Raw genomic sequence first — 26,597 nt, 5'->3', positions numbered from 1 at the left:
TACCAATCTTAGTAAAGCTAGAAAATTGACCCCTGAAGTGAAAAATAGTACATGCGCTTCATCTAGGTATTTGCCAATGCAAGGGAGTGGTCCTGGGGAAGACCAAAGGACTTTTAAGAGTTCCCTTCCCTACAGACTCCCTTGGTTTGACTACACAAGGAACATCTATCCTAAGCTTGATATACAGGCCCCTTAAAATTGATTTAAATTGTGGTCTTATATTTTATACAGATGTAACCTTTGTGTCACCCTAAAAAGTTGGGAACAGGGTACTTAGATGCCTGTACTTCAGTTTGTATAACTGAAATTAGGGTCCTCTGATTTATTTTTTTACTGAATATTATTTTTATGTTTAGATGTTTTATTGAGGTTCTTTTTTTTTTACATCATTGTCACTTCTCAGTGATTCCCCTTCAACCCAATAAAACTCTCCCTTGTAACAAATAAGTATAGACATACAAGAAAAATCAACACCGTGTCCAGATTATAGGAATTAGAGCTAAAAGGGAAAACAGACGTCATCTAGTCCAACTCTCGTTTTACAGAGGAGGAAAGTGAGGCTCAGAAAAGGTAAATGATTTGCCCAAGGTCACACAGACAACATGTAGCAAAGCTGGCATAAATAAATAGCCAGTGTTTAAGAAATATCAGTAGTGGGGCAGCTAGGTGGCGCAGTAGATAGAGCTCTGGCCTTGAAGTCAGAAGGACCTGAGTTCAAATCTGGTCTCAGACACTTGACACTTACTAGCTGTGTGACCCTGGTCAAGTCACTTAACCCTGATTGCCTCACTTAAAAAAAAAAAAGAAAGAAAGAAATATCAGTGGGAAAATTCAGGATTGGTATTTATATTTAGATATAAGTTTACTCTTCATAGCAGAGAATGGAGACCTACAACCATTATTGATGGTTTTAGTTAGTATGATAGAGCAGAGGACTTTTTGTTACCTGGTTAATATTAGATCTGTTTAAACAGAGAGACTGAGAGGAGATAGGCGTTTCATGTTTTCTTTCTGATTGATCAGGTTTTGTTTGTAATAAATTACACAGTTAATATTCAGTTAACTGCATTTCATGCAAATTTTGTGCAGAAAAGCTGAACAGGGACAGTACAAAGTGAGGCTGGTGGAGTTTTGTTGCTTTCAACATCTGAGTGTGTGCTGGGCTTTTGGCCAGCTTCCTGGGAGCTGTGACATTCCATCTCCATCAAACATGTTTTTTCCCTGCCAATCCTCCCAGGAGGGAAAAAGACCTTGGAGACTGAAAAAAGAGAGCCAAGTGTTGCCTGAAGCAGATTTTTCCTAATTTAGCTCAGTAGTCAGGCAGGGTTGATCTACAATCTCAGGCATTATGGGCAGGGCTGCATGGTATTGAGGTGTTCTGAGTTTGCCACTGCACCCCTCAAAATATCAGACAACCGTTTATAATGAAAATATCAAAATCATAAGGTCATAGTTTTTGAGCTAGAAGGGGCCACAGATACTAATCGAATTCAACCTCCTCTTTTTGCTTTTGAGGAAACTGAGCCCCCTAGAAGGAAAGTGACTTGCCCAAGGTCACATAGATAACAAGTAGCAAAAGTGGGTTTGGACCCTGGTACTCTAATTCTAAATCCATTGATTTTTCCAATTTGCCATGCTGCCTCTCTATCAGAATTGTCTTGGACCAAAGCCCATTCTGTGAAATGTCACCCATCAATTTCTGGGAAGCTTTAGTCTCTCAATTCATTACTCTCTGGGCCAAAGTGGTATTATTTACCACAGGATAAGGCTTGTCTTGTTGAGAGGTTGTCCTTGAGCCTCGCTGCTGTAGGAGTGTATAGAATTTGAAATCAGGTTGTAGTCCAGGGGCCTGCTGCACTGATATATTTCATATAGGCTAGTACAAGATAAAGATACTGGCACTAAGCAGTGCCAGTTCTTTCCAATCTAGACTGCAGTCTTTCTGTTCCTTTGGTTTTAGATGAAAGCTGGTTTGTTACTTATGAAACAGGCAATTCACAGGACACAGTGGAAGGAAGGATTAGCTATTGAGTGAGACATTTGGAGAGACTGAATTCAGGGCGATTGGAATTAGGGGGTCATCAGTGGGAGAAGAGTTTTAAACATTGACAGTTAGGGGTTTAGATTGACTGCTATGGGAAGGATATGACAGGGTAAGAGTATGTTAGTCATTGAGGAATGAGTTTAGGTAGATGATCATGGTCCATAGGAGTTTGGCCTGAGATGAAGTTGTGCCAGGACATCAGGCAGTTGAGTGTAGCTGGAAAACAAGCTGGATGGGGCAAGGCAGCTGCTGTGGAGTTGTAGGAGTCTCAAGAAGGTGTCTGTAGCATGATGAAATGGATGCTTAGGGAGGCTAAAAAGCTCTTCTTCCTGGGCAAATGGAGGCAAAGCAACTGTTGGAGAGTTTTAGGAGGCCAAAGAATGTGCCTGGAGGGTACTGGCAGTGGGGGAGACCAGGAAAGGCTTCTTGAAAAAGGCAATGCTGGCCCTTTTTGTGGTGGCAAAGAATTGGAAATTGAGAGGTTGCCCATCAATTGGGGAATGGCTGGACAAGTTGTGGTATATGAATGTAATGGAATACTGTTGTGCTATGAGAAATGATGAGCAGGTGGACTTCAGAAAAACCTGGAAAGACTTGTATGAACTGATGCTGAGTGAAGTGAGCAGAACCAGGACAGCGTTGTACAGGATGACAGCCACGTTGTGCGATGGCTAATATTGATAAACTTAACCCTTCCCAGCAATACAAGGATCTAAGACAAAGGCTTAGTGATGGAAAGTGCTATCCATAACCAAAGAAAGAACTATGGAGTTTGAATGCAGATTGAGGCATACTATTTGCTATTTTTTTTCTTCTGTTGAGTTTTGTTTCCTTTTTCTGGTGGATCCTCCTGTTGGTTCTGAATTCTTCCTCACAACATCACTAATGTGAAAATATGTTTAATAGGAATGTATATGTACAGCCTATATCAGATTGTGCACAGTCTTGGGGAAGGTGGTGGGGAGGGAGGGGGAGAAAAATTTTAAACTCAAAAGCTTATGGAAGTAATTGTTGATAAATCAAAATAAATTAATAAAAAAATAAAATAAAGTGAAGTGGACTTCAGTCCAAGGAGTACAGCTCCTCTTCAAAAAAAGAAAAAAAGGAAATGCTGGGGCTGTCATTGAAGGAAAAGTGAGATTCTCTGAAGTGGAGGTGAGAAAAATGTACATTTCAGAGATGATGGACATCCAGTGCAAAAGCACAGAGATGAAAGAGGGATATTGTATATGAGTGTCATATATAGTTCAGCTGAATCATGAGGAGAAGTAATGTCAAATGAAGCTTCAAAGAGAGGGTAGGACCAGATTATGTGGTGCTTTAAAAGCTAAACAGAGATGGCTTCAAACAGCAGTAGTAGCTTCAGGAGCTCTCAGCCCAGAGACAGTAAAGGGACCACCAGTTAGAAAGATATTATAGGGGACCCTTTGCTGGCACTGCTGCCACTGATTGGCAACCCTATTGCCCATACACAGTTCTGGGTCATAGTTCCAAGGTGCAGAGGGAGGTTTGTGATCTGTCACAAGGGAGCAGGGGCCCTGGTCGCAGTTCTAAGGCAGAGTGGAGCACTAGAACTTGTGGCTACAGGGGATCAAGGTCCATTCCTGGATAAAGAACAGAGCACAGACCAGGAAAGCAGTGTCCATACCTCTCCCAGGATCACACCATCTTGGAAGCACCAAAACTTGCAGATCCCCAGAACTACCCCTGAAAACAGCAGCTTGAAAAAGCATGAAGCTTGGCACAGTTCCTCCCCAGCCCCAGGTGAGCATAGCCCAATTTTAGCATTAAGTTCAAAGTCAAGAAATAGGCTGGGAAAATGAGCAAACAACAAAAAATGGAACTTGATCATAAAAAGCTACTACAGTAGCAGGAAAGACCAAGATATAAACTAAGAAGAAAACAATGTAAAAGCAGCTACGATCAAAGCCTCAAAGAAAAAGGCTAATTGGACCCAGGCCAATAAGAATTCCTTGAAGAGTTAAGGAAGGAGGTGAGTGGTAAAGGAAAAATTGGGGAAAGAAATGAGATATTACAAGAAAAGTATAAGAAGAGAATTAACAGCTTGGTAAAAGAGGCACAAAAAAATACTGAAGAAAATATTACTTTAAAAAACAGAGTTGGTCTAATGGCAAAAGAGGTACAAAAATCCACTGGAGAAAAGAATTCCTTAAAAAGCAAAATTGGCAAGTGGAAAAAGAGGCAAAAAAAAGGGCTCACCTTAATAATTAGAATGGGCAAGTAGAAGCTAATCACTTTATGAGACTTCAAGAAACAAAGTCAAAAGAGAAGAAAATGTGAAATATCTGACTGGAATAGCAACTGACCTGGAAAATAGATCCCGGAGAGATAATTCAAGAATTATTGGACTACCTGAAAGCTATAATTAAGAAAAGAGCCTAGACATATTTCAAGAAATTATCAAGAGAAACTGCCCTGATATCTTAGATCCGGAAGGTAAAAGTAGAAATCGAAATAATCCACCTATCATCTCCTGAAAGAGATCTCAAAATGAGAACTCCCAGGAATATTGTAGCCAAATTCCAAAGCTCCCAGATCAAGGAGAAAATATTGCATATGAAGGATCTAAGACAACTCCAAAAAACTCATTATGGAAAATGCTGTCCACGTCCATGGAGTCTGAGAACAGATGGAAGCATACTATTTGCTCTCCTTTTCTTTTGTTGTTTTGTTTTATTTCTTCTTTCTTGTGGCTCCTCCCATTAGTTCTAATTCTTCTATACATCATGATTAATATGAAAATATGCTTAATTTGAATGTATAAGTAGATCTTATATCAGATTATATGCCATCTTGGGGAGGTGGGAGGAGAAGGAGGGGGAGAAAATTGAAAACTCAATCTTATGAAAGTGAATGTTGAAAACTAAAAATAAATAAATTATTTTTTAAAAAAGAAAGAAAGAAAGAAAGAAATATTTCATATAGCCAGAAAGAGACAGTTCAGATATCATGGAGCCACAGTCTGGATCACATAAGATTTAGCAGCTTCCACATTAAAGGAGTGGAGGGCTTGGAATATGATATTCCAGAGGACACAGGAACTAGTATTACAGCCAGTGTAAGAACAGACCTGATGGGCAACTAGGTGGCAAAATGGATAGAGTGCTGAGCCTGAAGTCATGAAGACCCCATCTTCCCGAGTTCAAATCTAGCCTCAGACACTTCCTAGCTGTGTGATCCTGGGCAAGTCACTTAACCTGTTTGCCTCAGTTTCCTCATCTGTAAAATCAACTGGCATACCACTCCAGTGTTTTTGCCAAGAAAAGCCAAAATGAATTACAAAGAGTTGGACACAACTGAAATGACTGAAAAACAAGAAGAACAGACCTGCACACATGCTCCCTAGAATAGGGATTGAGATTCAGAAAACATCAACTTTTTTCATTTTTGTTGGCAGATTAGTTTTTAAAATTAATGGAAGGTAAACATATGTTGGGGTCAACTTTACTTCTAGGAATTGAGGAGATTGTAGCTAAGATAGAAGAAACTTTTTTCCCCAAAATCCTCAATGATCTTTCCTACATTAGTATTTATTATTTTCTTCTCTGACATTTTGTACCTTGGAAATTAAATCTGTAGTCCTTCACTGTATTCTTGCTTTTAGCTCTTCCACCACCACTACAGGGGCCCACATCCTTTGTAGTGGTCCACTGCTGAAACTGGACATTTAATAGGACAACGACTTTTTGTTTTCACTCCATACTTTGCTGTCTGACTTGGTGGAGCTACAGAATAAAAGTTCGTGTGAACTGTGACTGTTTTGTTAGAATATTTGTATTTGAAGAATGTGGGCTTCCTTTTCCTGGAGGGAGTTGGGAGGGGTGTGTCTGTGTCTGTGTGTTTGTGTATGATCTATACATATGTCTACACATACATCTACACATATTACCACCTATTAGTATGAGCATGTGTTTTGCCTAAGTATTCACTCACATGAGTACATTTATGTATTTTCACCTGCTTTGAGTGTGTATATAAGAGAAACATATTTGAAAGCTTACTGCATATATGAAGAGAGTGTGTACAGTGTCTACATTTGTCTTCCAGAATATGTTTGTCTTGTCTTAGCATATGTCCATTAATGTAGAGGGTTGGTTGCACAGAGTAGGGTACCTGGGCTTGGAAACATCGCTGAACAGTTTTTTGTCATTGTGAGCACATGTTTAAATGTGTTTGCATGCCTTTAGCTAATGATTGTTTTCTTGTCTTGCTTTCTGTGCCTTGCTGCTATATGTTGGCTGTTGTTTTTGTCACTTCGCTGCAGTCCTCGCCAGTCATGGAGGAAAAGGTAAAGCCCATATTAGTGTTTTTTAATATAGTTCTGGGGAATGGAGATGAGGGATTGTTTTTCATATTGACTATGGCCTGGAGTGCTATTGGATAATCCTTCTTGAATACAGATGGACCATTACTCTTTGAATGGACCAGATCATGACAGCAGTTTCTTGATCTTTGTGGAGCTAGAACACAGTAATTTGCACCTTCTGAAAGGTATATGAAGTAGGGGGGGTGGTTAAGCAGTCCCAAATTATGTTGAACTCTTCATTGCTTTACACAAAGATAGAATTCTTGCTTCCTGCTTTTTCAGCAGGTGCAAGTCAGGAACCACTGATGGTTATAGCTTCTCTTAAAACATGTTGCCAACAATGTGTATTAGACCCTAAACAGGTTATAAAATTATCCACTCACTGTTGATTGGACTGCAGTCTCGATTGATCTCTCCTGGTGTTTGTTGTCTGATTCTCAGTGATCCTGTCAATAAGTAACATGTATTAAATACACACCTTGGAACCCCAGCCTAGGTTGTATAGAGAAAGAAAAAGACAATCCCTACTCTCAAACTGATGGCACTCAAATGAAAACACCTTGGCTCTTTCTGCTATTTGCAGAAATGAACCTCTACCCCCAATCCCTGGCTTTCTATCACCACCTCTAACAGACCCTTGGTTACATTTGTTTGTGGTCCCTAAGGCTTGAGATTCCATTATATTAATTTCACACAAGGTTACTGAAGGGAAATATTTGTAATGTTTCTGATGAAGGTCCTTGGAGAGGTATTCCACGTACAGGAACTGTGTTCTATACATTCTACTTAGAGCCTAATGGAGGAAGGATTGTATGTAATGGAGACTTGTGTAAGGGAATCCCAGATGGAGCAGACAGGAAATGTTAGGCACATCTTCTCTGCTTCTTGGGTAACGCTTCTAACATGCTGGTGGTTGGTTTTATTTATCTTCCAGAATAAGTGACTGCTATTTGTGTTTTTGTACTGTCTCCACCTAGCCTGTCAGAGTTTTGCTGATTTGCGGTGGGGCCCAGCTGTCTCGGTGATAGCTGAATAGATATGCCTGACTTTTGTCAGGAATAGTTTATTTGTAGAGTGAGATCTCAGAAGCTAGGACCCTTCTGAAGTTTTTGTGATTCTTCAGTTCCACTGCTTTGGGACTTTCTCCCTCTTATTATCTTGTTTCCTTAACCTTAACAAAGGAGAGATTTGGGAGTGAAGAAGTATATGAAAGGCATTAATTATTTAATTAATAATGAATTAGTCTTTATATTATCCTTTAAGGTTGTTAAGTGCTTTACCTATATTTTCTCATTTGATTCATATATTACCCTTATTAGTAGGTCCTGTTCTTTTTCCCTTATTACATAAAAGGAAACTGAGGTGTAGAAAGTTTAAATGATCTGCCATATGTCACTCAGCTAATAACATCTGAGGTGTCATTTAAATCTACTTCTTCCTGATTCCAAATCCAGTACATTCTTTACTAAGAAATGCCATGAGATTGTCCACAGAAAATATTATAAATTGAATAGAAGAATATACTTGAAAAATCGGCTTGCTAAAAAAAAATCCATTCATTTGATGTTTATTAGGCCCCTACCAATGGCAAGGTACTGTGTTAGGAGCTCAAGATACAAAAATGAAAAAATGACATATCCTCTACCCTTGAGGAACTTACAGTCCAATTTGAGGAATTAAAAATATACCCAAGGGGCAGCTAGTGGTGCAGTGGATGGAGTACCAGCCCTGGAGTCAGGAGGACCTGAGTTCAAATCTGGCCTCAGACATGTGATACTCACTAGCTGTGTGACCCTGGGCAAGTCACTTAACCCTGATTCCCCCCTACCCCCCCCCATACATACATATATATATATATATATATACACACACACACACACACACACACACATATACATATATATACCCAAATAGGTAGAATACAATTTTAAAATAATGGAGGTTTAATAGAATATAAGATTTTTAAAATAAGAAAGGTTTAACAGAAGCATGAGAGATTCAGAAGGGAAGGAACTTATGAGGGAAGGCCTTAGGGGAAAAGGAGAACCTGAATTAGACCATGAAATAAGGGAATGACTTCAGTGAGTGAGTCCTATTGAAAAATGAGGAAAGCCCAAGCAAAGGTAAGTAAACAGTGACCTAGAACAGGATTGAAGACTGGCTCCTAATGTGGAGAAAAGTAGTGTGAAATAAGGCTAGCAAGAATGACAATGCGATGGATCTGTATTTAATGCTGTGTAAGTATTACTACTGAAGTAAGTCAGCTACTGAAAAGTTTAGCTTTCATTTCAGTTTCATTCAAATTGTTTTGAAAGTGCAATGAAAGAGATTGGAGAGGGGAAAGACCAAAAGCAGAGAGGCCAGTGAGGAGGCGATTACAATGGACCAAGAAAGTAAGAGGTGATGAGGACTTGGACTAGTATGAGGAGGCGGTTTGTTATCCTGGCTAGCGCACTGGACTTGGAGGGAGGAAGACCCAACTTTGAATCGTGCTTCTGACACTTTCCTTGTGAATTAGGGACGGAATTAGGGACTCGGCCTCTCTGGACCTCACGTGTAAAATGAAGGGGTTGGACATGGTGATCCCTGAGATCCTTTGTAGCTCTAAATCTATTGTCCTGTTATGAAAATAGGAATGGAAAGAAGGCTATGGATGGAGAATAATTATTGAGATAGAATTGGCAACTGATTGGATGGGAAGAGAAAGGGAAAGAGGACAAGGTTTTAAACTCCGGTGATGAGGGAAATAGTGATGCCATCATCTGAAATAAGCAAGATGGCAAGGTTTTTGGATTGAAAATGATCAATTTAGTTTTGGACAAGTTCAGTTTGATATGTCATTGAAGATGTTCACCAAGCAATTAGAAACTTCAAATTGGAGATAAAAGTGGAGATATAAAATTTGGAAGTCATCCATGTAAAAATGATCATTAAAGCTGTTGAAGTGGATAAGATAGTGGAAGAGGAGGAAGATGGTTTAGGGAGAACAGAAAGGGAACAAGGACAGTATTCCTTCCACTTAAAAAATGAGAGCAAGTAGATGAACCAGCAAAGATGACCAAGAGGGAGTTACCAAAGAGAAAGGAAGAGAAACTCAAAAAGAGCTGTTCTCAGAAAACAGAAAAAGAGAGTTTCAAGAAGTATGGGTTTATTCACCTTCAATTATGGTAGAAAAAGACTGTTGGAGTTTGAAGGAAAGAATGTTTGGAAAGAATGGTTTCAGTAGAAGGGGGCGGGGCAGCTAAGTGGTGCAGTGGATAGAGAACTGGCCCTGGAATCAGGAGGACCTGAGTTCATATTTGGCCTCAGACACATAACACTCACTACCTGTATGACCCTAGGCAAGTCACTTAACCCCATTGCCTAGCAAAAACCAAAAAAAAAAAATAGAATGGAGGGGAACACAAGTTGAATTTCAGGGGTTTGTAGAGTTGTAACTGAGAAAGTAGAGACATAACAATAATCTTTTTAGAAGTTTAACAGTGCAAAGAAAAAAAAGTCAGCTTCAGGTTGCAGAATCAACGGAAGGTTCCTAAGATAAGAAAGACTTAAGCATGTTTGCTTTTTTTTTCCTTAATAATATCTCATTTCCCACCCAATTACACGTAAAAACCATTTTTAACATTCATTTTTAAAAATTTTGAGTTCTGAATTCTCTCCCTCCCTCCCTCTCTTCTTCTTCCCTCCCTGAGACAGTAGGCAATTTGATAGAGATAATACATAGGCAGTCATGTTTAAACATGTTTGTAAGCTATGGGGAAATAGCCAGTAGATCCAGAGAAGATGAAAGAGGATGCAGGTCAGTGGAGCAAGATCCCAAAGACATGAGGAGAGATAAGATTAAGGATGCTGTTAGAAGAAATAGTCTTGTCAAGGAGGAAAGCCACCTCATCCTCTGAGATCAAAGGGAAGGAGAAAAGGGTTAAGACATAGAGGGACTTTGATATTTGGAGGACAGATGAGGTTATCTTCTGGGGATGGGTTGGGAGTTGGAAGACTAAGAAGAGAGAAAGGAAAGGAAAGGAAAGGGAGGGGAAAGTTTGGAACAACCTCCGAGGGAATTACTAATAGGGGATGAGTAAAAGGATTGCTACGTACCATTGGGTCCTAGTTTAGATTAGGTCACACACATTTGTAGTGGACCTGTTATGATTTCATAACTCCATCTAGCAACACTTGATACCTTTGAAATAGCTACAGAAAACAGAATGGTAATTGTTACCTAGAATTGAGAATTGAGTGGGAAGGTCAAGGGAATGAGCTAACCATAGGTAAAGAGGCAATCATTGAAATGGTTCATCATCATGTAACAGCTGTTAAGAGGGGGAAGAATAGAGGGGAAGTGAAGCTACAACAGATGTGATGTACTAGGAGAACAGAAAGGGATTAAGGGACCATCTTTAGGAGTGATACATGGAGAAAGGTGGAAGGACAAAAAACTATAGTGGTATAGAAAAATTAGAGCAGGCTATATATATAGAGTTCCATTCTTGCGACAGTTGGGATGACCTCAGCCATTGTAGGATAAACTCAGTTTCAAGAGAGCACTTCTTCCTTGAAGGAAGACTAGAAGCCCAACCAAATTAGATTCATTGTGAATAAAGTCTTACATTTTAATCTTATGGTTCTGAATTATCATGCATCCTTTCAACAGTTTATTGGCCTAAATCTAGCTCACTCCTTCTTACATTCACATATGCACGTGTTGCCTATTCTAATCCATTAGGTCCCTGAATCACGGACTCCTTATAGCAAAGCCCCTAATGTATACCTTCTCTCTCTCAGTTCACCCTTTTTATAGCTTCTAAGACAGTTTTTTCCTCCATCTCCTTCCAGGATCCAGTTGAGCCACCCTATTCCTTAGGGCTCCCAAACTGTTTTTATTGTATTCACCAGAATGGAACTTGACCATCCAGGCCTTTATTCACAAGTCTCTCTCTAAGTATTTTTAAAAACATTTATTTAGTACCAACATGTTGAAAGTGCTCCTTCTATTATGTTTTTGACCTCTGGTCAGAACCTTTCAGTAAATATCAAGGGATTAGAAGGAAATTCACTTCTTTAGATTATACACACTATGTTTCTGAAGAAGTAGGCTTAGCCTCAGCATTGTTGAATCTAGTATACAAGGTTGTTTTTAATTCAGTGCCTAAGTAGCACCTAAAGCATTATTGTCTTGAGTATATTTAAGAATTATCATTATTTTTTTGGGAAGCTCCATTTCCTAAGGTGGAAAAGAAACCTGGAGAGATGAAATGGCTTATGTTCATCCCAAGATGGTTGCAGAACTAGGGCTCAAACTGAGGTGACCTCATCCAGGCCTCTAGCCACTCCCCACTGCAGGCTTTGCTCAAATTCACAAGATGGGTTGGTGGGTAGGGATGAAAAGGATTGAGGAGTTTTGTGTGTACTTGGCATCATGCCCCACAGAACAGATTCTTTTTTTTTTCTGCAAACTGTACTTTCTGCAAACTGGAGCTTCCTACCCCACTGAAGGTATAGTTAGAATAAAGTTATCCAGTTTTTAGTATTAAACTTTGTGATAATAGAGGGAGCAATGAGTAGATGTATGAGCAAGAAAACAATGCCTTTGATAGAATTTGAAAGATAGGAATGTCACAATAAAAAGAAGGAGCAGTGGCATTGATATGCCAGGGAGGGCCAGTGTGGTAGGCTGGATTTCGAGTCAGGAAGACCTGGGTTCAAATATGCTTTCCACACTACTTGTGTGACCAGGGCAAGTTACTTAGCCTCTTCCTGCCTGTGTCTTCATCTGCACAATGAGGACCACAATGTCTATAGTACCTACTTCACAGATTTATTGTAAGTGAGGCTTAGAATGAGGTAAGGTATAGAAAATATCCTATAACCTTTCAAGTGCTAAATAAGGGACAGCTACTAATGCATTAGCAGTTCTTCATTCATCATTTGTAAATGAATTCACTGTTTAAAAGAGTTTATAAATTGGAAGAAGTAACTTTCCCAGAAAATGAGAAATTTAGAAGCAGTAAATAATTCTTAAGGTTGGGTGAAGTTGGCAAAATGTAGACGAAAGATTTTACAAGTCTTTGTAGCCAATTTCTTACTCCCTGAGTTAACAGAGATACTTATTTCTGGGCATAGGAGAAACACATTGTTAGTTTATATGATACTTTATAAACCCCAAAGCTTTGAAAAAATGTCAGCTATTGCCCCCCAAAAAAAAAGCAAAAAAAAATCAGCTATTATTATCATCGCCATTCGTTATTTGTGGCAACATCGTATACATCTGTGAAAAAGAAAATTTACATTTTTAATTGTTTTATGCTTTATAAACCTACAATCTAACCACCAGCCCATTTGTTTTTTTTTCCTCTTCTCCTGTGTTTCAGCAGGAAGGAGCGCCCAACCTCTCTGAATGTCTTCCCCCTTGCAGATGGAATGGTACGTGGACAGATAGGGAGCAAGATCATCCCCACAGTGGACCACTGGCACCTGAGTGACCTCGGCCAGCTGCAGTCCAACTCCAGCTACAAGGTTTTATACACATGTCATGGAATAAGGGTCTCCTCTTTCCCACTGTCAGTGGCATCCACATGTTCATAAAGACGGAGACCAACTTGTGTCCATAACCCTTTGCAGCTTCTCCCTTTTTCAGGTTGGATTAGACTCCTGAGCTGAACCATAGCAGAAAGGGAGGGGAAGGGCCAGAGTGTGAGGATAAAAGAAAGGAGGGAGGATGTTGTTGTCCTAAATCACTGCTTTCCTCTGATTCTTTCTTTTTGGTGGCTTCTATTTAGAGCTGCTTTCTTGAGGTTGGCCTTATTGTAGCTGATGTTATAGTATGGATTTTTGGCATCCCGCAAGTGTTTTGATGTTTACAATAGCACTGGTCTAATAGTAAGTTCAACTGCCTCCGCTTCCCACACCCCAAACTAATGTTCCATGTCAGGCTATTGGCTAAGAGAAGGACAGAGTCAATTCTCTGCTCTTACGGAGCAGGCCATTATGTATTCCAACTTGAACTACACCTTGGAGAGCATTTTACCTTCTTTGTAGCAGATTCCAGCAGCTCATTTTCTAATTGGATATGCTGCATGCATCTGGGGCTGGCACTTGAGCTGGGGAGTTAGGAATTGGAAAGACATTACCTTCTCTTTCACATTCTACCCTCACTATGCTAACTTCCCATGCTAGAACCTGGAATTGGGAGACTGGAATCCCCATAAGCAGGTACCTGTTGAACCCATTTCTGAATGTAGATAACAATCCATACCCCAATAAAAACAGACCTTTTAACTTTTCAGTATAAAAATTGCTAAGTTGTGTTATTGAATAACACTAGTCATTCAGTTGTTGCTAGTTTTGATCTATAAGCTGATTTCACCTATGAGAGTTGAGTTGCAAAGCATGCCTTGTGCCATGTTCATCAGGTAGTCAAGGATGTTATTTAGTAGCAGGTGCTGGCTTGTAGCAGATGGCACTGAGGCAAGGTTATAGAAACCCCGGTGAAGCATGTTTCTTAGAAGTTATATCTGGGGCATCCTGTAAAAACTGAGAACTCATAGATTCTGTCTTTGATTGAGTAGGGCAAGGCTGATACCTAATGAGTTTGAGATGAAGAGAACTTATGACAGTCTCCTTTCTGACTGTCCTTTTATCCTCTTAGTTTACAGTTTGGAATGTTTCTGCACCCTGCAAATTCTTTAGAAAAGCTGTTGCATTATCATCTTCTGTTTCTGCTTTATGCTAGATGTTGAGCATGTCTTTTGAGATTATCATGGGTTTGATAAGGCACATACATACATACATACATACATACACACATACACACACAGTAATGTATACATCACACTAATGTGATACTGGTCTTCAGGCAGAAAGGGCAACAAAATAAGGGAATGAAACAGAATTTTAGTATCCTAGGTTCAGTACTGGTTGTGTCATGGACTTGATTAGTCATTTCAGGCTTCTTTTTGTGTGTGTGTGTACCTCATTGTTAGAACAGGCTTCATGGAGGTGACTCACCTAATAGATGTGTGGTGAACTGAATTGAATTGAAGGTATATTGGAGGAGCGGTCAGCAAAGTAGCTAGAAAGCGTTGTGGTTTGCATGCTTTCCCCTGCAGTGGCAACAAGGGTCCATAACATGTCTCTTAGACACTTCTCATTGCTTTTTTGTCCTCTGGCATTCTTTCTTTGTCCTGAATTTCCACCTGAAATAGTCTTCCTTTCATTATTTAAGTAGTGTTGAAGTTTGGCTCCACAGACTTGTTTTATTTAATTTTAATTTTTTTTCAATGTTATCATGTTTAAGTTTTATTTGTTCTTTTGATTTCATGCATTAGGTTTTAATGTTTTTTTTTAACTCCTTAATGTGTTTTGTTGTTCTTTATGTACTGTATTTTCAGTGTTTTAACCAAACAGTTGTGACTACTCATGGTGAGAAATGACTGCTAAGAATTTTGGTCCTTTGCAATGCATTATGGAGGCCACTGCTACACACATTGATGTTTAGGAGGTTGAGAGGTTTGACTTTAGGTAAGTGGTGGCCAAGGAGAGTGTACTTTGGGTAAGTGGTGGCTCTTTAGGACAATAGTGAGTTTGAATCACATCTGGGAGGTTTCTTTGTAAACAAGAGTCCCCACAGTTTACTAAAATGGTAAGCCATGTTTACCAAGAGTCCCTTGATTGTCTACAGTGTAAATTGGTGGGTTATAAAGAGGCTGTGAAAAATGTCACCTTTGGGAACAAAGCTGATAAGGATCAGCTAAGAGAAACTTGACTGAATATGCAGACTTTCCATCATATGCATCACTTCTTTCACCCTTATCAGTGGAGTTCCTCCTTGTCCTACCTCCTCCATTCTTATCTCCCCCATATGTCAGCAGCTGCAGCAAGAATGGCTGAACAAGTGGGAGGAGAGGTGTTCCTGTCCCATTATCAGCAGCAAAACATGGGGTGGCCAGGAAGTATGGGAGTAGGTGAGGCTGATGTGAAAACTTAAGTCATTCAGTAATTGTTTTGGTGCTGGTGATTTATTTTTTCTTTCCATTTTGCAGAAAGAGCATTTTTCATATGGTGCTAAAAACCATAGAAAGCAAATCTAAAATATTAACACAAAACTACTTCAAAAGGAGTGGGCAGAATTCGGAATTTTAATCGAGGTCTCCTAAACCCAGATCAAAGATACCTGTTAGACAAGGCCAGCAGGTGAAATCTTAGGAGGAACATCTGTCCTGCCTCTTATTTACTACCTGACTTAAGCTCTTTTAGCTTTCAGATAGTGAAAGAAAAATGCAGAGTTGTTTACTTTTATAGAAATCTCTCTACTCTTAAGATCATCTGAAGCTGAAAGTTTATCTCCAAGCTGACTTCCAGTCCATTCAGAACTTTTACCCAAGAAATTCCTAGACAAGAGAATTTATTCTGGTTTTTAAAACCTCTAAAGGAGACTGCCATCTTTTTACCTCTCCCAATTTATAAAAACTTTCACTTTTAGGAAATTCTCCTTAATGTCTTATCTCATAAATGACATTTCCCCTCTCCTCTAGAAACGACAGTAATCTGAGTCCATGTACTTAGGTCAGTTATATATTTTATGCCCCAGAGGCAAGCAGCTGTTTTCTTTGTAAACTTAAATTGGAGGATACTTTATAGATACTGACAAGGAAGAACAGGTGTGGAGATCCAGAGAGGTTACTATTGAAAGAATGAAGTTAGTTACTATAAGAATAAAGAGATTGTATCTAGATTGTATATAATACTAGTTAACAGATGTGTGATTTTTCAAAATTACAATGATGAGCAAAAATTTGGCTTATGAACCTGTATATGATATTGAAGTTTTCCTGTATCTTAAATTCATTAAGAAGAGAAATTAACGTGTTTTATCTCTCCTAAGTAGTGATATAAAATGACATTTAACAAATAAAATTCTTAGGATAAATTGCTAATTACAGTTTGAGTCTTTTGAAAATCAGTTTTTTCATAACAGTTTTAGTCATGTCTCATTCCGTAAAAATAGAATTGTACTGTATTTAAATAAGCAGTGATTTCTGGGGCCTAGTGTTTAGATAGGAATGGGATGTTAGAATTCAGATCTTAATTAGCTTTTTGACTTTATGGAATTCTTTTTGTCTTTAGTATAGCAAATCATGACCAAAAGACGAAGGTACACATTTTGAGGTTGTGAGGTTATATCATATCCTAAGATACTGGCTGAAAATGAATATAGGTTCTTTTCCTATTGGGAAATTTCAGAAGTCTCTCAGGTATTCATAGTTACTCTAGTTAAAGAGGTGAAACTTAACTAGTCTTTATGTAATAATCTAATAATCTTTCTGCTTCAGTGATTACAGTGCTATGGTAATTTGGTTTCCAGAAAAATCCATTTATCTACTCAGGTCAACCTTCTCCCCTCCATTTGGTTACTTTTCTCCCATACTGAACTACAATTTGATTCTGATACCTGGCTGCAAAGGGTTGCATTGCCATTTTTCATGCAGTGTTCATCTTCATCACATTCTGAATTGTTTGATTGTATTGTGAACAGTGACATTGAATGCCAAGTCCCAAACCACTGAAATGCAGGTGGCATCCATAACTGAGAAAAGCTATTTTCTAGTACTCCATCTTCTCATTTCTGAGAGGCATTAGCTAAGCAAAAGCAAGTACTACTCCTTTTGAACCACCCAAGTATAGTTAACAATCCAGGGAAATAAAGATATGTAACATCTTAAGTAAGACATAAAAGAGCTTATAGAAAAATATCTTCCTCTGTTATAGTCCATGGTGATGTAGGACTGAAGACATCCTTGTGTTCCTTCCCGAGCAATGTCTCTTCCTAGATCAAATAAAGCCTTTTTTATGTCATGTTAGACCTCAAAATGTTTAATTGCTGTCCTGATAGTCGAAGAGAAAGATGGGATTTGGGGACTCCACAGGAAGAGAACTTGGTAGTTCAGCCAAATTTAGGGCCCCACAGCCACTGTGGCTGTCTGTTACGTAGCCTTTGGTTGGTGACTGAGAGGTCTCGTGCTGACTGTGATACCAAAAGGCAGTGACCAAATCATAGATCTGGAAAGTAATAGAAACATATAGAAGTCCTTGCTGTCTTCCTCCTCTGTGCTCTATCCTAGTGTCCACAAGATGAGATGTCTGAATCAGGCCAGTCTTCTGCTGCTGCCACACCCAGCACCACCGGCACTAAGTCCAATACACCAACATCCTCAGTGCCCTCTGCTGCTGTCACCCCCCTGAATGAGAGTCTGCAGCCCTTGGGGGACTATGGTCTTGGGGCAAAGAACAGCAAACGCGCAAGAGAGAAACGCAACAGTCGCAACATGGAAGTCCAGGTCACCCAAGAAATGAGGAATGTCAGCATAGGTACTGTAGTCTACTGCCTCAGCCATGCGCAGCCTGGGGAAGGGCATAAGCAATAGGCACCTTCTATGCCTGAGGACCAAGTCTATACTCTTTAGAAGCCCAGTACTGAAGGAGAGCTTTGTATAGTCTTTGTATAGGTTTTGGCTTTTGCGGACCATTCTTATTCAGTAGGCATCTTTCAATCTCATACAAGTCTGCAATCTAATTAACAAGCAAAAAGGAAGATGGGGCATTTTCTACTAAAATTTAACTATAAAAATAATGACACAATTCACTCGATTGCTCAATCAAATCTTTCTTGGTTATCCAGCAATATCCAACAATATACCTTTGAATATCTTTTTTTTTTGGTGAGGCAGTTGGGGTTAAGTGACTTGCCCAGAGTCACACAGCTAATGAGTGTTATGTGTCTGAGGCCACATTTGAACTCAGGTCCTTTTGACTCCAGGGTGCTCTATCTGCTGTGCCACCTAGCTGACCCACCTTTAAATATCTTTGCATACATCATAAGTGCAAACAGGGCTTATAGTGTACATTCTCCCCTACTAAGTGACTTCTAGGAATGCAGACATTTCTCTCATTCCTGTCTCTTCCATACATGTATGCATTTGTTAGATCTTTCTCTTCTATTGGCCAACTTGGAAAAATTCTTTCCTGATAATCCTTGCCCCAACAAGTGATCCAGAACCTTATCTCTGGAATTTCTTAGAGTAATCTTGTGGTGAGGGTGCTTTATCTCATTAAATATGAATCACATATTTTCCTCTTGTCTCTTATAGGGATGGGCAGTAGTGATGAATGGTCTGATGTTCAAGACATCATAGATTCCACACCAGAACTAGACATGTGCCAGGAACCTCGATTGGAACGTACTGGAAATAGGTACAATAACTCCCCTCTAGATCTCCACTTTTTTCCAGTCTTATGTGGGGTGACTTTTTTGCTTGTACTTTCCTCGTGGGAAACTGCATGTCCTAATGAATTAGATAAATAGACTGAGAATTGGATACTACTCCTAATCCTTGGTGAATTCAGTCGAAACTATTCCCCTCCTTTGTCTTAGCTTTTCTTTGCCTAATGAGATGATTAGTTTTCAGTATCTCACTATCTCTGAGTGGGAGACGTCTCCCATTACATTTCTCTTTTATGTCTATAACCTGAAAGAGCAATGTTGGTCATTTAATGAGAGTTATACAAGGCATTTAATAAACCCATAATAGTGTTCCATAGCTGTATTGCAAACTAACCCTGTTGCATGCACATGTGTTTTTTTCTCCCTACAGTCCAACCCAAGGAATTGTCAACAAGGCCTTTGGCATCAACACTGATTCTTTATATCATGAGCTGTCTACAGCAGGTTCTGAAGTCATTGGGGATGTGGATGAAGGTGCAGACCTACTAGGTAAAAGTTGTTCTTCATGACTATATGATGCAGCTTTTCATATAAAATAGACCTTTCAGCAGCCCTATAGTAAGAACATTTTTGGAGGAGTAGACTTGGAGTAAAGGTTGTAGCCAGCAACCTAAAACAGATCCCCTTTTGTCCACCCCACAGTTCCCCTTGATACCAGTGAAATGCCTGGAGAATAAGAAATCCTGAGTATATTCAGTGTGCTATGTTTCTCAGAAGAGAGGTCTTAGAAAAGACATCCCCCAAATATTATAAAACTTATTTTAATTTCCATGTCACCATAATTTCTAAAATGGACTGAGAACATCTCTTTAGAAAGTTTCTTGTTTAAAGTTTCTTGCTCAGCCCTTCCTTCTGTACTAAAAAACAAATACCTTCAAAATAAGCATGGAATTTTTCTGACATATTTTCTAGAGTCATCTACTATTTGAGGCAGATAAACCAACATTGATCATAAATGTTACTAAGAGCCACTAGAGCGAAAGGTTTATACCTCTGTGATCATAATCATGAGTGTCACATTTCAATGCATCATTGAATTTAGTCCATATAGGCTTGTGTGTTTTCAGTCCGTGCTGTCTGAGGATTGACTTCCCTCTCTGCCTCTTCCGGTCAATAAGATGGGTGAGATCTCCCCATAGCAAATCCTGTCTTGTTGACCTCCAGAGATACGAGTTGATGTTCACTTGAATAATAATGTACTTTGGTGTCTTTCTGCTGGCCAGGAGGATTAAAGAAATTGGCTTTTTCCTTATACGTGATCTAATTCACGTGGTTTATGGCCCAAGAAAACTGTTGCTGCTGATTTCCCATTTAAATGTGCCTTAAGCAACCATTCTGTGATGAGTCCAGCTAATTAATTTGTAAATATATTCTTTAGTTTGGTATCTGCTGCCTGTGATATCTTTGTTGTGCCTCATCTGCTCAGTATTAGTGGATTTTTTTCTAAGACATAAAGTGAAGTGACCCGACTTCTTGTAGTTTCAAGGCAGAGTCTCCCTGCCGTGGACAGTTCTCATCTAGTGTACTTGATGCCATCCTGCCTTGGTGCTGTTCAGAGTGTCCTTAAACTATGTTCTGGCTTCATATTCTCCCCTTTTTTACTGTGATGGGTTGTTCCCTTAGGGGCTTAGACATTTGTTCTTGTACAGATCCAGCAATGAAGTGCGTATTTCTGATCTGAATTCAGAGAGGCTGACTGTGCGGTTGGCTGTAGTGTCCTGCTGGTCTTCATAGATGTTGCCATAAACTGAAGACCAGTTGGCCTCCTCAGTCTGGTATTGTTCCAGTGTTTTTCAGCCTGTGTGTCTACCTCATAGCCTGCTTAAAAGGGAATATGTCTGCACTCTATGACTGGTGGGGAACATACATAGATAGATTTCTGTAGTGCTCAGTAGTAGAACTACAGCCTACCTGAAGGGACTGTTTGGGCCTGAAATTATAATTGTTTTTCCGTCTAGGCTTAAGTAACACCAAGGAAAAGTAGAATTTTTTTTACTTCAAATGTTTGAACATTTATTCTTTTAAAAACCATTTTTTTATTTTAAAAAATTTTGTTATGGAAAGAACCTACTTAAACTGTGTTTGTGTCATTCCACATTTCCCTTCCAGTGTTTCTTAATCACTATTTACATTTGGTTTTATTTTTCAAACGTGGCAAATTACTGAACTCTTTTGGGGGGGTGACAGTTTGTCATCTGAGGTAGTGGTCATGAGACTTTATGAAAAGTTACATCTCAAAGCAGACAGAGAAAGAAGAGATTTAGCAACTCTAGACAACATAGTAATGATATTTTAACTACTTTCAGTTAAAGATATTTTATTAAGGTATTCCCTGGACTCACGTTGAGTTATTCCTTCAATGCATCATTATGATGACCCTGGGATTGCCGTGGGTTTGCTAGCGGGCTGTGACCTCTAGCTCTGTACACTGCCAGAAAGGCTTTGAGTTTAGGCACAATGACAGCCTGTGTGTCTGTTGTGAGAGGATCTGCCTAACCAAGGTGGGAGAAGATTTATCATCAGGTTTGTTTTGAGATGATTATTTGGGTGCAGCAGCTCACAAAGACTTCCGCTAAAGCATAAGGATGTTGTCAGTGGAGGGAGTACCTCTGTTGACAAAATGACAGATTCATGGAGTATTGAATTGTAACTAAGTTAATTTTTTGGATTTTATTATTAAACACCTTAACTTTTGTCTTCCTGCCATTTTAAATGATTATGTTGACAGAACCACTGAACCTAACTGCAATGTATCTCTCTGACTTGTCTTGATTCATTGTTTGGGGACCTCAGCCTATAGTACAATACTGTTCTTCAGCCTTCTGTCCTTTTCTGTGTCTCTTTCCTCTTGTTACCAGAGCTCTCCACAGTGTAGAGAGTTGAGAGTATCCTCTCTGAGGTGCTGGCTGTTGTTTCACTTTATCCCACCAAATGCTGCCCCAAACCTTCTTTCCCCTAAAACTATGAGCTGATTAGTACTTTAATGCGGAAGAAGGATTTCTTTTGGCAAATTCCCTGAAATGAAATGCTTTGTTTATTCTTTATGTTATGATTACTGTCTGCTTTTATTTATTTTGTTATATGAACTATCTTCACTTCCCTATCTGTGAAACATAAAGGACAGTAATAAAGAAGAAAGAACCTTGGAAACCATATACACAGTGAGTGCCACGTTCTTCAAAGTAAGCTGTCAAAATCGAAAAAAAAAAAGGAATGGTATTACTGGATACTTGAGCAAGCAGCTTTTTTGAGAAAAGCAACTCTATTTCTATGAAGGAAAAACATGTCTGATCACTCACTACTGGAGTAAAGATATATATGAGGATAACTTGTGGATATGATTTCCGTTGCTTTTCAGATGGCCTTTCATAAGGTTAATTCAGACTCTTAAAAATAATTGAGTCATCCTAGGATTGTAGAGAATTTTCTAAGAGATAGGGAAAGGTAAGAGGGATGGGGAATATACCCAATGAGGAAACTCCCTCTGTCAAATGCAGGTTGATACCTTCTCTGTGTAGTCTTAATTATCAAGAGCACTGAGCACTTAAGGTACTTGTCCAGGGCCATACAGGTGGCATGTATCAGATACATGCACTAGGATGTATCAGAGATGAGATCCAAGTCCTGGAAGTGTGAGACTGGCTCTCTCTCTCTACCGAGTCATGCTGTCCGTGTTATAGAGACAGGAAATAAAGGAAGGGGAAAGAAGGTATATACCTGGACTAGTGTGTACAGTGAGATTACCCAAGGGATCAGTGCTGGGGTCAATCTTACTTAGAATTTTTAATTTTTATAAATGGACTGGAAAGGAAAATGCTAAGGAAACCTTCAAATCAGCAGGTAATATTAGGTTTTTCAGATTAGTGAAATGCCTTGCTGGTGGGGTTCTAGGAAAACCTATGACCTCTAAGTGACTCCCATTTCACAGGTAAACTTGGACTTGGCATTGAAACTTGGCTGTCCTAGCATCTGGGAAACTAGCCCAAGGCACTTGAAAATGTTGGACTGTGTCTAAACAGTGGGTGCACCAAGTACAGGGGCTAAGAGTCACTAGTAGTTTATAGGCAGGGATGTTCAAAAATTGTTCCCCAGAAACTCTTGCCTGCAGCTCTCTTGAGCTTTGTGTGGCTTAACTTTAGCTTTTTCTCTGTTCCTGCCCCTGGTCTGTCCTCACAAGGCCTCAGGATTAATCTCTTTACACTTTTGTGTTAGGGGTCTGAACTATGAGGACTTTATCAAGCTTATATTGCCCCTAACTGTGACACACCTGGTTTGCTCCATTCTAATAAACTTCCCCCTCCCTGCTCTCTCAGGCCCCAGAGCTTGTTTTCTGTGCTTCTTGCATAGCAGAAATGAATCATAACTAGAAAAGGCCAATTTGTGGAGGCAAGTTGAGCCAGTGAAGGAGCATCCCCACTGGCTACAACAGCAGAAGTGTTGGCACATTCTCTTGCCCCACATGAGTGAGCTCTCCTAAGGAATTCTCGATGCTTATCAGCAGTCTTGACAGACTTCTAGCCCAAATACAGTTATAACTGAAATTCTGCCATTGACCGAATAAGAGGTGAGGTTCTGATGCCAAAGGTTATCTGGGAGATAATATTCATTACTGAACACAGCTCGTGCTAGCAGATGTCAGAGCTTTAGCAAATTTGTGAAGCCCCACGGGAATTCCACCAGTAAATTGGTCAAGTGCAGGAGAAGCATGGCTCAATGGTAGAATATGTTAGTACCTTCAGAGTGATAAGACAGGATGCCCTTATGAGCCAATTCAGGGAAGAATTTATGAGATCTCTTCAGGGTTTCAGTAGCCATGGCCTTCTAGGGTATCTCAACAAGCTTTGACGTAGAGATTAACTTCTCTCTGATAGGCCATGTACCTTGGGTACCCAAGCTACAAGTGGCCTCCTACAAGATCTAGAAAAGTCAATACAAGTTAGGTGAGGTGTGGCTCTGATTGACCCATTGTCTAGATCCCTTCCCCCAGACACAACTCTATGAGCTACCCTATCCAAGTGTTCAAGCTAATAGTCCCTACCCATTTGCCAGGTATTGGCTCTACATTAATGCAGCCTTGAGCAACTTCATAGACCTTACACTGTCCCAGGGTGAGGCAGCCACACCACTGATCAAGACCGTGGACCTGTATATGCTTCATTTTGGCCTAGTGACTCAGAAGATCCACTTGCTACAGATTTGAGTGGACTATTAAGGAACTTTAATCCCTGGACTTTGCTAGTGTCCTCCCTATTCCTGGTGGTACATAAAATCCATTGGTTAGAACTGCATGAGCTACATACTCAACAGATATTTATTAAGCAATTTCTATGTACATGGTTGAATACAAAGATAAAAATGAAACAATCCCTGCCCTCAAAGAGCTTATATTATGCTGTATTTACATCACCTGGCATTTCAAGCAAATGACCTTTAGCTCAGGTTAACACTTCTAGCCCTGCTGGCATACCACCCTGTTGACTGTCCTTGGAAACTCCCTTGCCCAAGCCCAGCCTAGAGCTACCAAGCCAGTACCAAAACTTTATCAAAATAGTTTGCCTTTGGGAGTTTGATCTACTTATACATCATGATTATGACAGCATGAAAGATTTTATCCCTTTTCTACCTTTTCCTGTGTACTATATGAAGCAAAGCTCAACCACACTGAATTATCCCATCTGGAACAGAATTGTTGATAAAAAAAAAATCCGTATTCAAGACTTAACACCTTAAGTGAACATGGCATTCCATCGTTGTGCCATCTTATCATCAGAAACTGGAACATCTCCAACTGGACAAGCTGATGATAAGTTGAGTAGGCCCTGTTCTCTAGCTACTTCAGTTTTCAACTCAGTTTTGTCCCAGGCTGGTAGCAGAGTGGCATAGTGCACAGTTGTAGAATGTTACTGCAGAAGAGGGTCCTGTCTTCCCTCTTCCAACTGTTCATCCTAGGGACCTGGTAGCCAGGTTGATTCAACTGACAGGGAACATGTGTTGGCAGCAGTGGGCAGATGGACACGACTGCCTTATTCTCCCTCTTTGGGTGAGGTGTCCATCACCAAGTAGCCTTGAGAAAATCCCTTTCTCTTAGAAATCTTCTAGATCCATGACCTCCCTGATTATATCATTTGAAATTACATAGTTTATCTGACTTTTTGAACCATACTTTCATATTTTATTAAACTGGAGCTCCCTGAGAGCAGGAATTTTTTTGGTGATAGTGGTGGTGGTGCTGTGTTAGTTTGGTTAGTTTTTTGCCTTTCTTTGTATCCCCAGCGTTTAGCATAGTGCCTAGCACAAAATAGTTGCTTAATAATTGTTGACTGAATTTACAGACCTAAGTACACCTCTCCACAGCAGGCTAATCCTTTAATCCTGACTTTGAAATTATAGGCCTTTGAATGAGTGTCCCTGTAGATTTTTTAACATCTGTAATCATTCAACAAGTATTTATTAAGTATCTTTTGTAGTCACTAGGGATTCAAGTACAAAGAATGGAACAATCTTTCCTACAATGAGCTTACAGTTTAAAGGGAAAGACAGCAACTACATATAAAAACAAATATATGCAGCTTAAATAGAAAATAAAATACAAATGTATGTGTATGTGTGTGTGTGTGTGTGTGTATATATATATATATATATATATATATAAAATTTAAATATAGAGTAATATGGGAGAAGACACTAGTTGTTGGGAGGAGCAAGAAAGGCTGTATATAGAAGATGGTACCTGAGCTGCATCGTGAAGGAAAGAGGCACTCTGAGGTAGAAGTAAGGTGGTGGTTGTTGTTTGTCCTTCATTTCTCGAAAAGGACTATGACATGAGGAAAGTGGTGTCATGACTTGCAAGTGATTTAAATGAGGGAGGTCTGTGCAAAGTCACCGGCTTCACTTTCTTCTCCAGAGCCATCTGGGCCCAGTGGCAAGATATAGATCAGGACAACTGGAGATGCAGAGGAGACCTTGACCTTTTTAAGCTCAGGTCTTTCAGGTCTCAGTTTGACAGAGGCAGTGCCCATTCAGTGATTAAGGCTAAGAAAGAATTGAGGCAGAGTGGCCTCTTTTACCTAGTCCAAAAAAAAAAAATCAGTCTTGGTCGGGAAGACTGTCTGGGTTTCTGGCCAAAACAGCAACAGTTGCTATTTACATTCACTCTGAGCCATCAGGGCCTAAACAATTACCAGGTGGGGCTAGGGCTGGGCTCAATGTTGGCCAATCAATTAGAGCCAGAGTGGTTTTGGTTTAAGGCATGTCCTTAAGAAAGAAAAACCCCAAGATATCTTTCAAGGTTTCAGCAATCAAAATTTACATTCCTTGTATATGTAGAGCCTATATCAGATTGCACAGCATCTTGGGGAGGGAGGAGGAGAAAATTTAAAACTCAAAAGCTGATGGAAGTGAATGTTGACAACTAAAAATAAATTAATTAAAAATTTTTTAAGTTTTGCACAGACAAAAAAAACCCCAACAATTTCAGATGAGGTCACCATATTGTTTCTTTTTTCTTGATTATTTAACTTTGTTACAAGAGACCTCTCACTGAGTGGGGATAATATATAAGTGTTTTTTTAATGTAAAACAAAACACATTAATAAAACTTCTTTAAAAATTTACATTCCTTTGGACAGAGCACCTGCAGGTAAGGGTATTATCCCCTATATGGGCAGAGGAAGGAGGAGAGGAGAGGAGAGGATAGGAGAGGATTTTCAGTTTGGGTTCATTGTTGAAATGAAACAAAGATACGCTGGTAGGTCATTCAACAGTTAACAAAGTCTATTTAGTCATAACGTATATGATCAACAAAGAGCAAGTAGTGTTTGGCTCAGATAGATTCAGTACTCCCTCGCCTCCTTATGGAAACATGTCTAGTCAGCCTTGTTGTCTTCATGGGGAAAACCCACATTACAAGGAGAAATCATGGATCACTTGAAACTCCATTTTAAATC

At 39.6% G+C, this 26,597-nt stretch overlaps 1 protein-coding gene across 22 annotated transcripts in view; it reads left to right on the top strand.

The window, feature by feature from the left end:
* The window catches only part of MAPK8IP3 (mitogen-activated protein kinase 8 interacting protein 3), an 86,037-nt gene that overhangs the window by 23,538 nt on the left and 35,902 nt on the right, over positions 1-26,597 (top strand). For 7 of the 22 annotated variants that reach the window (XM_021006607.2, XM_021006600.2, XM_021006606.2 and 4 more), the window contains exons 5-9: positions 6,330-6,353; positions 12,743-12,887; positions 17,492-17,738; positions 18,518-18,620; positions 19,022-19,140. In XM_021006607.2, coding sequence (XP_020862266.1) covers positions 6,330-6,353; positions 12,743-12,887; positions 17,492-17,738; positions 18,518-18,620; positions 19,022-19,140 — 638 coding nt within the window. Of the gene's footprint in view, positions 1-6,329; positions 6,354-12,742; positions 12,888-14,798; positions 14,892-17,491; positions 17,739-18,517; positions 18,621-19,021; positions 19,141-26,597 lie in introns of those variants that run through there. The other 15 variants (XM_021006608.2, XM_078152579.1, XM_078152569.1 and 12 more) reach the window with 9 other exon arrangements.

The sequence above is a fragment of the Phascolarctos cinereus genome, unplaced genomic scaffold (genome assembly GCF_003287225.1).
Source record: "Phascolarctos cinereus isolate Bilbo 61053 unplaced genomic scaffold, phaCin_HiC Scaffold_4;HRSCAF=312, whole genome shotgun sequence".
Taxonomy (NCBI): Eukaryota; Metazoa; Chordata; class Mammalia; order Diprotodontia; family Phascolarctidae; genus Phascolarctos; species Phascolarctos cinereus.
The sequence above is the reverse complement of the archived record's forward strand: the minus strand, read 5'-3'. Positions and strand labels throughout refer to the sequence as shown.